Source organism: Zingiber officinale, chromosome 2B (assembly GCF_018446385.1).
Source record: "Zingiber officinale cultivar Zhangliang chromosome 2B, Zo_v1.1, whole genome shotgun sequence".
Classification (NCBI taxonomy): domain Eukaryota; kingdom Viridiplantae; phylum Streptophyta; class Magnoliopsida; order Zingiberales; family Zingiberaceae; genus Zingiber; species Zingiber officinale.
In genome coordinates this window covers 88,913,090-88,924,746 of record NC_055989.1, presented here as the reverse complement: position 1 = coordinate 88,924,746, position 11,657 = coordinate 88,913,090, and the positions used below count along the sequence as shown (strand labels likewise).

Here is an 11,657-nt window from a genome sequence, read left to right as displayed (position 1 = left end):
GTTCAACCAACGTTGGGGCCGACCAGCTGTATGCTGGGAGACTTGCACATGAGAAGTGAGAAGCTGGGCCCTGATGGTCCAACTGACGTTGGGGCCGACCGGCTGTATGCTGGGAGTCTTGCTTTTGAGAAGTGAGGAGCTGAGCCTCGAAAATCAAACCAACACTGGGACTGACCGGTTGTATGCTGGGAGATTTGCACATGAGAAGTGGAGAGCTGAACTCTAAAAGTCTTTCTAGTGCCAGGGTTGACCGACTGTATACCCTAACTTTGAAAGTTAACTCACATTAATTTTGACTACTATCTCATCTTAACTTTAACTGTTAAATTATCTTAACTATCGATTTCACATTATTTTTAAGATCATTAATAATATGTCGTATCAATGTTCAATAGAAGAAATGAGAGAGGTTCTAATAGCAAAATATTTAATTAGTTAGAGTATGACTTATTTATTATAATAGAAAAATATTTAATTAGTTAGTGTGCGACGTATTTATTATAATGGGTGGAGGATCCATTTTCGATGGATAAAAAACTCCTTTCACTGTTAATGGGCGGTAGTTACCTTGATTTGCCTCTCTTAATCACCTTTTGGTTCAGTACATAAGCACCAAAATTCCTCCAACCGCCGCCAACATCCGCCAATTATGCCGCAATGAGTTCGCCGCCGACGACCATCCGACGATCTGCAAAGTGAAGTTGCAGATGGCTTGCGAGATGTTCTGCTCCGTCAGCTCTCCCAGCCCTTGGAAGTTGCAGCTCTCTAGCTGCTGATACTGCGTCTGGAAATAGGCATTGAAGGCGTACGAAGCTTTCCCCCGCCAGTCCATGGCGCTGCACGATCCCCCATCTCCGATCGCCGTGCAGTCCGCGGAGCTGCACGCGAAATCCACATTGTCGGACAGCTTGGAGCTCGCGTTGCTCTGGCTCGGGTTCAACGTGCACCACTTCGCCGGCAGGTAGAGCACGTCCTTTGCGGACGCCGGCCACCTGCTGTGCCCGTCGCAGGCGAGGTCGAGCGGGAACTTCGGCCGGCCGTCGTAGGTGAACAGCCCCCAGTGGCGCTCGAAGTTCCCTGGCGCGATGCTCTTCGCGTCCTCGTCGAGGAGGCTGAACAGGTACACGTCGATGTCGGCGTTCGGCCGGCGGGGCGTCCCCTGTTTCGCGGCGAGGCGCTTGAGCAGCCCACTGTAGAACTTCTCCGCCAGGGTCACGTTAGCATTGGCCTCGCCGTCGGTCGGCCAGCCGATCTCCCCAACGACGATCGGCAAGTCGCCGAATCCGATTCTGTCGAGAGCCGCCACCAGCGTGTCGAAGTTGGCGTCGAAGACATTGGTGTACGCGATGCCGCCGTCCAGGACCGGCGTGGCGGTACCGTCGAAGAAGGCGTAGTCGATGGGGAAGTTGGGGTTTCCGTAGAGGCTGAGGAAGGGGTAGATGTTGACGGTAAAGGGGGAGCCGTTTTTGCTGAAGAAGGAGACGATCTGGGACATGAGGTCGGCGACGTCGGGGCGGAATTTTCCGGCAGAAGGGACAGGATTATCTACGGGGGAGTCATAAACGTCGGCGTTGAGGGGGATGGTGACCTTCACGGCGTCGCCGATGCCAGCGTCATCGAGGGCGGCTTGGATGTTCTTGAGCGCGGGGAAGGTGACGTTGGTGAAGGAACCATTGTACGATCTGAGGAAGGGCTCGTTCCCGACGCCGATCAATCTGAAGAAAAAGAAAAAAAATTCTTAAAAATTAACAAGAAAAACAAATTAAAACAGAGGGGAACAGATCTTAAAGATAGGAGCCTGCTTGATGTTTACTCCGCCCTGGAAGTTGTAGTAGGTGACGTTCTGCTTCACCCAGTTCTTCGCGTTCTCGTAGTCGTTCATGGCGGCGAGCATTTCGTTGGGAATGGCGATCATGACCTCGATCCCTGTTCCGGCCAGCGCCCCCAGGGAATGGCCGTCGGCGTCGAATATCTTGACTTTTTTTATTCCATTATCCAGCAGGAGCTGCCGGATCGTGTTCGGAGGCAGCCTGTGGGAGGCGATCGTCCCCCAGTTGATACCCAGGGCAGCGTCGGCCGGCGAGACAGAGAAGTCGGCGGCGGCGGCAACGAGCAGGCACGCGAGGAGCCAGCAAAAAGGCATCCTTGATTCAAAAATGTCGGAGTTTACAGAGATCGAGTCGGAAAAAGATCTAAAAAAATGATTTTGGCGGGGAAAATTATCGTCGGGATTCAGAGACAGCGGCGGGGACGCTTCCGCTATCGTTCAGACCCGAATGCGTGGAGGAGCTCCAACTGAACGAGAAGAACAAGCCGTCGCCGCAAGGATCGGATCGATGACGCGATTTTGAAGCTAAATTTGGCGAAAATGGTAGGAATATTTTTCTTCATTTTTAGATTCTAAAATATATAAAATTATTTTTTTAAAATTTGTTTAAAAATTTTACAATTGCTAATATTTGAGTCTGTGCTTTTAATTTTTTTTTTTTTTTTAGATCTTTTAGAACATTTTTATAATATCAATGATTCTATCTGAAATCGGAGAAGATAGCGTACTGGCTAGCTGGCTCTGATATTGACTGTAAGAAGACTGCAAGAAGAAGGAAATTAGTGCTAGTTCGATCTTGCGTGTCAAAAAGGATTGGGAGAAGAAAACGTCAATAATCAGGCCAGAGAGGGGTTCTCGATGCAGACACTCTGATGCTCAAGTCAAGTAAAGAGTTAAAGAAAGGAGTCAAGAATAGTGGTGATGAATAGTGAACTCTAATAGCAAAGCATATCTATGCCTAGGAGTGTAAACGAATCGAATCGAGCCGAATATGCAGAAAATTTTAAGGCTCGAATTCGGCTCGAAATAGGTATATTCGATTTCAAGCTCGATTCGAAGCTCGAAAAATTTAAAATGTTTGGTTCGAATTCGGTTCGAATTAGGGTTTGAGTTTGAGTTCGGCTTGAAATATTCGAATATGTTCGCTAACTATTCAAATCATTGCTAAAAATAAGTTTGAAATGCTCGAAATTTATTTATTTAATATATATTTAACTTATATTAATAAATATTAAGACTCGCGAGTGGCTCGAACAATATAATTTGGGCTCGAGTTCGGCTCGAAAAAAAGTTCGAACATGTTCGAGTTCAGCTCGAATTCGATAAATTCGAATACGAATCGAATATTTTTCGAGCTGACTCGAAAAGCTCACGAGCCGGCTCGATTCGTTTAGAGCCCTACCCGTGCCTTTGAAAGGAGACCCCTTATATAGTGTTATTTGTCCTCTTTGCACGAATATCAATGCATTAGTAAAAAAAGACCTACCAAACTGACGCACTGTGGTCTTTTCCAAATGAGACCTACTACTTATATGTTTTGCAGGGTGGAAGCTTCCGTCGTATGGATTGCACAGAGAATATTCCTTTGATACTCTGATAACGATTACACAAGACGCCAAAAAGGAGTATCAAGTTGTTGAGCTGATGGACCCTTACTACACTTTGTGGTAGGCCAATCGAGTCTCCTCCAACGTCCGTTCGAACTCTGTACTCAGATGTGGTCGGGTTGGTTAAGTGTAGGATTGAAAGTGATGGAGGGTGTTGGATCGTTACACATATGAGAGGGGAATGAATTACATGGTTTTAAAAAAACTTATCTTTTTCTTTTGAAATCAAAAGTACGTAGCGGAATTAAACACAGAAATAGAAAGCAAAAACACAAGTATATGAACTCGGTCAGTTTTACTTGGTTCAGAGTCTTCGGCAACTCTTACTCCAAGACTCAGGTCTCACGGACCTATCAATGGGTAATCCACTAAAGACCTCTTTTGGAACTACCGGAAGAGAGGATCGAGTATAATAAAAAGAATTGGAAAAGTGTAACAAGCTATACTTTCCTTTAAGAAGTAATTAAGTACACAAGGAAACTTTTTTACCCAACACTTGTAGTTTAATGGATCAAGCTCGGTGTTGGATAGCTTCTCAGTGGCAGTCATACACAGTAGTGTCGTAGTAGAGCGGCAACACAAAGTCGGAGTAGTCAAAACGTTGAATGAAAGCGTAGAAGCTTGTAGAAGAGTTGTACTTGAGTTGTGTCAAAGCTTTGGTCGAGTGGCTCTTTTAAAGAGGGTTGAAGGTGTCTTCCATAAACAAACTTTTATCCCGAATCGCTTGCTTCTTATCATCGGCGAAATCCAATTTATCCGACCGAAGGTGCTTTCCAAGCTCCCGAAGGCGCCTTCCATTGCCTAGCTCAAGGCGTCTTCCATCGCGTGGAAGGCGCCTTGGGTACTATTCACCCGAGGTAATTTGTGTTGAAGCAATCTAGGTGCCCTAGGTTTTGATGTTTGGGCAAAGGTTTAAGTTAGGTTTATTGTTGTATTTGATATGCATTGTGAGTGTGCATGATACAGGTACAACAAGGAAAGTCCAAGTGTGATCTTGGCAAAGGAGGAAAGTCCAATAATGAGTCTTGGCGGTGTAAGTCCAAGCATGTAGTCTTGGCAACGTAAGTCCAAGTGTGACTTGGCAATGGATGAAGCCCCGGAGGTGAGGAGCCTCTTGGCAAAGGAAGACCCGACAATATGGACAAGGCCGAAGGAAGCTCCAGAAGGCAAGACGTGAAGGATGGGGAGACATCCGAGGAGCGCGAGGCTGATGGAGGAGGCTAGAAGGCTAGGTCTAGGTTGGTCGGGCGAGAACGAGTGCTGAGTGAATGTACTCGAGGCGAAATCCTAAAATTAGGGTTTACTGTAGCGTTACTGTAGCAGTACTGTAGAGTTACTGTAGCAGTCGACTGATGATTGTAGCAGTCGACTGATACACTGTAGCAGAGAGTCGTTGAGATAGCCGTTGGCACCAGTCGACTGGTGCATTGACCAGTCGACTGGTAACGAGCAAATCAGGTTCTGATTTGTTCCAAGCTCTATAAGAAGGAGCTTGGTATGGCCGGCCAAGGTGACGAAATTAGACTTGGTTAAAGCCTAATTAGTAGTCACTAAAGTGCTCAAGGATCTCTTGTGTCCAAGTGTTCTTGGTTGAAGTTGTGGTGAGGTTTCTCCACCCACAAGGAGCGGTTTGAGCTAGCCGGAGTTTCCGGGGACTAATCCACCGACGGATTGAGGGATCGTCCACCTTACGGACAGCCGTGGAGTAGGAGCATCATCTCCGAACCACGTTACATCGACGTGCATTGGTTTGCTTGTTCTTTTCTTTATCTTTAGCTTTCGTATTCATAATTTGTATTGTATTATTCCGCTTGCGCACTAACGAATATGTAGGAAGCCATCGATTTGGGTGAGACGCTATTCACCCCCCCTCTAGCGGCCACCGATCCTCCAACAAGTGGTATCAGAGCGAGGTCGCTCTTCTACGGACTAACCGCCAAGAGAGCAAGAAGCTAGAGGAAGAAGAAGATGGAGTCCGAAGGACCGCTCGGATGGGATATCCGAATTCCACCTCCGTATGACAAAGAAGACTTCAATTATTGGAGGAAGCGGTTGGAGACATGGTTCCAAATGGATTGGAATCAATGGGTTGTCTTCAGTGACCCATTTGAAGCTCCTACGGATAAGAAGGGTAAACGCCTCCGACCTCGGCATTGGACCGAAGATTAACGAGAGCAATCGGAGGCGGACAAGGAGGTAACGAGAATTTTGCATAATTTACTACCTTCTAATATCATTGTGAGTGTAGGTGAATGCACAAGTGCATGTAATCTTTGGAAAAAGATCATTGCCTATCATGAAGACCCGTCACAATTTCAAGGAGTAGAGGAGTCCAAGGAGAAGGACTCATTGGTCCAAGAAGAGAAGGACCAATCCGATGTTTGTTGGGGTTGCAAGGTTGCAAACATAGTCCCATATTGGAAATACATGGGAAAAATCATAGGTTTATAAGAGAAAAGATATCTCCATTGGTATGAGGCCTTTTGGAGAGAGCCCAAGAGCAAAACCATGAGGGCTTAGGCCCAAAGTGGACAATATCATGCAATTGTGGAGATATCTAAACTCTTTTCGATCCTACAATTGGTATCAGAGCCCGGACTGCCAGAAGGTTTAACCGCCGACTGTGCACAAGAGCTATGGTCTGATTGAGTCATGTGAGTACAATATTGACCTCGAACAAAGAAAGTGGGGGCTCCTATGTTCGGATCAAGAGGACCAGACACCAGGCAGGAAGTCCTAGTTGCGACTAGGCAAGAAAGTCCTAGTAGGTCGGGTGGACCGAGGGGCAGGAAAACCTGGTGGGTCGAGGATCGGACGTGGGAAGCCTGATCCTTTGTTTGAGGGGGGGATTGTTGGGGTTGCAAGGTTGCAAACATAGTCCCATATTGGAAATACATGGGAAAAATCATAGGTTTATAAGAGAAAAGATATCTCCATTGGTATGAGGCCTTTTGGAGAGAGCCCAAGAGCAAAACCATGAGGGCTTAGGCCCAAAGTGGACAATATCATGCAATTGCGGAGATATCTAAACTCTTTTCGATCCTACAATGTTGACATAAGGTCAACATCCGAGGAGGAGAAGGAAGATGAGGAGGTATCATCCACATCTTCAAGGGAGGAAGAAGTGGAATCATCGACATCTTCAAGTGAAGAGGAAGAAGGGCAATCCAAGGAAGAGGAGATCTTGGAAGCTCAACCCTCCACCTCAACTACCAAGAAGAGCACAAAGGACCACATCAAATGCTTTGAGTGTGGTAAGATGGGGCACTACAAGAGTAGGTGTCCTTCACTCAAGAAGGTAAAGGAGGTAAACCCTAAACTCACTAAAGTTAATTTAGAAACTAATGTGAGTTGTAGGAAGAAGAAGAAGGAGGAGAAGAAGCACATTAGGTGCTTTACATGTGGTGAGTGGGGTTACTACCACACAAAGTGCCCAAGGAGAGGAGAGCTCAAGAAATTGGTGCACTTGAAGAAGTGGGAGAAGAAGAGAGCTTCAAGGGTAAGGGAGGTAAACCCTAACTTGAATGCTAATTCAAATTTAAATCGTTATAATGCTATTTATCATGAAAATAGAATGCATGATAAATCTAAGGATAAATATATCACTCCTCATGATAGATTTATCACACCTAAGGCTAGGAAGGTAAATAACAATTTAGGCAATAACTCTAAGGATTATAGATATATGCCTAGATATAGAAATGCTCATAGGGGTCAAGAAAAATCCAAGTCTATGGATTAAATGACGGAAAACCAAGTCTTGAGGTCAAGACTTGATAATTTAGAAAGAACCCTAGCAAGAATGGAAAATATTCTTAGGGGTCAAAATGAGCATAACCTAGGAAAAGCTAGACAAGAGCCATCCAATGGCTATATAGGTTTGGGATACAAACCTAAAGCCAAGAAGGATGTGACTTCCTTTCATAGGGTTCCATATAGTTATGGGACCAACCCTAGGTTTAGTGGTCAAGCTAAAAGTACAAGGGAAGTTGTCCCTAAGAGTACTTTTGCAAAGACCAATGTGACTAAGACTTCTAAGAAGTCTAATAATGTCACAAAGAAGATCACAAGGGAGATCATCCCTAGAGTTGACTTAGTAAAGGTGACTAAGGCTCCAAAAAGGCCAAACAAAGTCACAAATAAGGTTACAAGGGGAGTTAGCCCTAGAAGTGACCTAGTGGAAGTGAAAAAGGCTTCTAAGAAGCCTAGAAAGGTCCTTAGGAAGGTATCTATGGAAGTCATCCCTAGTGAGTACCTAGAGCATCCAAGGAGCACCAATAGGTTTTGGGTTCCTAGGAGCATATTCTCTACACCCTAGATAGGTTAGAGAGTGTCAACTCCAATTGGAAAGGTAGTTAACCCAACCTTTGTAAAGTTGACACTTGAGAACATTTTCAAGGTTATTGTTAACCTTTGAAAAAGAAAAAGGTTATTGGGTTACTCTTTGAGAGAGTAATATATGTGCCAAAATTTGAAGAGTTAAACTTAATCTAACTTGGCACACTTAAGAAAAGTATAAGAAAAATCAAGTTAGAATTTTGATACTTTCTTAAGGAATTAAGAGAAAACCCATGCTTTAATCAAATGTGCTTAAAGCCTTGAAGAGCAAAAATGTGTCAAAATTTGAGGAGTTAAATCTAATTTAAATTGACACATTTGGAAAAGGATAAGAAATGCCAAGTTGGGGGTTTTGGCATTTTCTTAGAAGGTTAAAGGTGAATCTAAGCCTTAATTTGATTTCATATACTCTTTGGAAAGAATAAAATGTGTCATACTTTGAGGAATTTGTTTAATTTAAAAATGGCACAAATTTAGAAAGGGAAAAAGAAATGTCAAAATTGGGTTTGGCACTTTCTTGATGAAATTGGGCAATCTAGGATTTAATTTTAAGGTATAGCTAAGAATTAAGGATACTTAGATAGATTATCTAGGTACATTTTATTTATGCTAACTTGTCATGATTGTTTGCCCATCATATGCCATGACATCATATTTAGCATTCACATTTTATTATGAAAAATACAAAAATACCATGTCATGTCATGCATATATCATGTAGTTATAGCATGCTTTGCTTATTTTGATGTATGCCATTAATCATCATGCAGTATGTCAATTTCCTTATAATTAAGAACAAAAGGTATTTATTATGTATGGAAGTGTCCCAACAAGAGGGATCATATCAAGTGACATCCTAGATGGATGATCATGATTTTTATAATGCCTAGATAGAGATGCATGATCCCTTAGTTTAGGGCAAGACCAAATATACATCTCACAAAGAACTATAAGGTGACTTGTATATGTTTTAATACACGTTAGATACAAGTGAGATGTTAAGATGGTGAACAAAACTCAAGATGTTGATCCAGTGCATCTTGTTGAGTTTTAGGTTCATCAAAGCACATAGTTATGTGTCTTCCAATCATTGGGAAAGCTAATGTACAAGTCATGTGCATTGAGCCCAAAGAACGTGGTTGGATATTGGTTTTGAAAAAGATTTCAAAATACTTTTGAAAAACCTTGGTGAAGACTATCTTTTGATAGTAATCATCATTGGAAAGTTAGACACAAACTAGGAGAAAACATTGAAGTTTTCAAGAGTTTTCAAATTTGTGTCAATCTTTGAAAATAAGAAGTATTTTCATAAAAAACTACTTTTCCCTGATAAAGTATACCCTAAATAATGTTTACATGAGTTTTCATGATGAAAACAAATATGGATTGGTTAAGAAAAACCAAAGTGAAGTTTCGGTTGAGGTGTAGTTTCATTATTGAATTTTGAACCTCAAAACTTCGAGTTTTGGTTTTCCTAATTATTTAGGAACCCCAAGTCATTGTTGGTGCAATGATGGAAGTTTGACCATATTTTTAGGGGGAGTTACGCTTTGGAAACATAAAAATCTTTTCCAAGACCAAAAGGAGGTCAAGTGTTAAGGTAGCACATGACATTGGTATGAGAGGTGTTACCAAGGACAAGGGAGAGTCATCCAAGGCCAATAAGAAGGAATATGCTAGGGTATCATATAATTATAGCAAGGATGAGGTGTCCAAGATTAAGGACAAGAAGAAATTAATCAAAGACAAGGTGTCTAAGGTTAAGAAGGTGAGTTTAGTAGGCCAAGTGTCACCCGAGGTGCATCGAAGTGACCTAGCCATAGTGGATGAGTCACCAAGAGAGGTGACTAAGGTTAAGATTCCTAAGGATAGGAAGAGCTTTTGGGACCCATGATAGATGGATTATCAAATGTGCCAAGTGGTTAAGAGACAGACTTAAGTCTCTAACCTAGTGGGTTGGCACAATTGGGATGTGTTTCATGCATGAAAAATATGACATTGGGGGTTATATTGTATAAAAATTAGTTTTTGATGTATAGATGTCATATAAACCCATGCTAGGGAAGTATTGTGATTTAGTATGGGCAGATACATCAAGAGGAAGTCAAAACTAGGACTTTAGGCCAATGTTCAATTGAACAATTTAGCTAGGTTTGAATTTTGTGTCAATCTTAGGATCTGTGATAAATATATTTATATATATATATTTCCCAAATAGACAAGGTTAAAATAGACTTCTCCACAAAATTTGAGATTTTTTAGAGGTCTGTAGAATTTCTGGTGCATTTCTGAAGTTGGTCAGAAAAGGCTGATTTTTTCAGAAATAGGGTGCCAGTCGACTGGTGCAGATACCAGTCGACTGGTAACAGTGTTTTTGAGCACAGAATGTCTCTGTAAGCTCATTTTTATGAGGGCAATCGACTGGTGCCAATACCAGTCGACTGGTGCCAATACCAGTCGACTGGTAACAGTAGATTTCAACTACAGAATGTTTCTGTAAGGTTCTGTCGAAGGGGGCAGTCGACTGGCACTTAGGGCAGTCGACTGATACCAACCTAAACGTGTTTTCAACGTTGTTCTTGACCGTGTCAACTCGTTTAAATGTATGAGATCCATGGGAGATAAATACATGAGTTTAGGGTCAATTTGGATGATATGTTTTCAACAATTGGGATATTGTTGGAGCCCTTTTTGATGTATGGCAAAGGGGGAGAATTTTAGGTTTAAGTGGAAAACCTATACACCTTTGCAAGACATCCTAGCTCGAAGGGGAGCATAGGTGAAGGGGGAGCGATTGTTTAGGCAAAGGGGGAGAAGTTTACCTTTGCGGGAAATCCTAGCTCAAGGGAGAGCTTAGGTGAAGGGGGAGTCTAGGGATTTAGGTTCCATTATTTATTTATTTGCATATGTATTACATTTATGTTTCCCTAACTTAAACAAGTTGCCAAACATCAAAAAGAGGGAGATTGTTGAAGCAATCTAGGTGCCCTAGGTTTTGATGTTTGGGCAAAGGTTTAAGTTAGGTTTATTGTTGTATTTGATATGCATTGTGAGTGTGCATGATACAGGTACAACAAGGAAAGTCCAAGTGTGATCTTGGCAAAGGAGGAAAGTCCAAGAATGAGTCTTGGCGGTGTAAGTCCAAGCATGTAGTCTTGGCAACGTAAGTCCAAGTGTGACTTGGCAATGGATGAAGCCCCGGAGGTGAGGAGCCTCTTGGCAAAGGAAGACCCGACAATATGGACAAGGCCGAAGGAAGCTCCAGAATGCAAGACGTGAAGGATGGGGAGACATCCGAGGGGCGCGAGGCTGATGGAGGAGGCTAGAAGGCTAGGTCTAGGTTGGTCGGGCGAGAACGAGTGCTGAGTGAAGGCAAAATCCTAAAATTAGGGTTTACCGTAGCGTTACTGTAGCACTACTGTAGAGTTACTGTAGCAGTACTGTAGCAGTACTGTAGCAGTCGACTGATGATTGTAGCAGTCGACTGATGCACTGTAGCAGAGAGTCGTTGAGATAGCCATTGGCACCAGTCGACTGGTGCATTGACCAGTCGACTGGTAACGAGCAAATCAGGTTCTGATTTGTTCCAAGCTCTATAAGAAGGAGCTTGGTATGGCCGGCCAAGGTGACGAAATTAGACTTGGTTAAAACATAATTAGTAGTCACTAAAGTGCTCAAGGATCTCTTGTGTCCAAGTGTTCTTGGTTGAAGTTGTGGTGAGGTTTCTCCACCCACAAGGAGTGGTTTGAGCTAGCCGGAGTTTCCGGGGACTAATCCACCGACGGATTGAGGGATCGTCCACCTTACGGACATCCGTGGAGTAGGAGCATCATCTCCGAACCACGTTACATCGACGTGCATTGGTTTGCTTGTTCTTTTCTTTA

At 43.1% G+C, this 11,657-nt stretch overlaps 1 protein-coding gene across 1 annotated transcript; it reads right to left on the bottom strand.

The window, feature by feature from the left end:
- Positions 1-598: 598 nt before the first annotated feature.
- On the bottom strand, positions 599-2,143 carry LOC122048433 (glucan endo-1,3-beta-glucosidase 8-like). Its single transcript, XM_042610000.1, has 2 exons — positions 1,803-2,143; positions 599-1,715 (listed from the first exon to the last, which is right to left on the bottom strand). Exons 1-2 carry the CDS (start codon positions 2,141-2,143, stop codon positions 599-601), a joined length of 1,458 nt encoding a protein of 485 aa, XP_042465934.1.
- Positions 2,144-11,657: the final 9,514 nt, after the last annotated feature.

What these genes read in the sequence shown, in the direction of transcription:
- LOC122048433 (XM_042610000.1), bottom strand. Translation starts at nt 2,143, where the DNA reads ATGCCTTTTTGCTGGCTCCTCGCGTGCCTGCTCGTTGCCGCCGCCGCC. An exon ending in CAGGGCGGAGTAAACATCAA is followed by an intron (nt 1,716 to 1,802) that starts GCAGGCTCCTAT and finishes CTTTTTCTTCAG; the next exon opens with ATTGATCGGCGTCGGGAACG.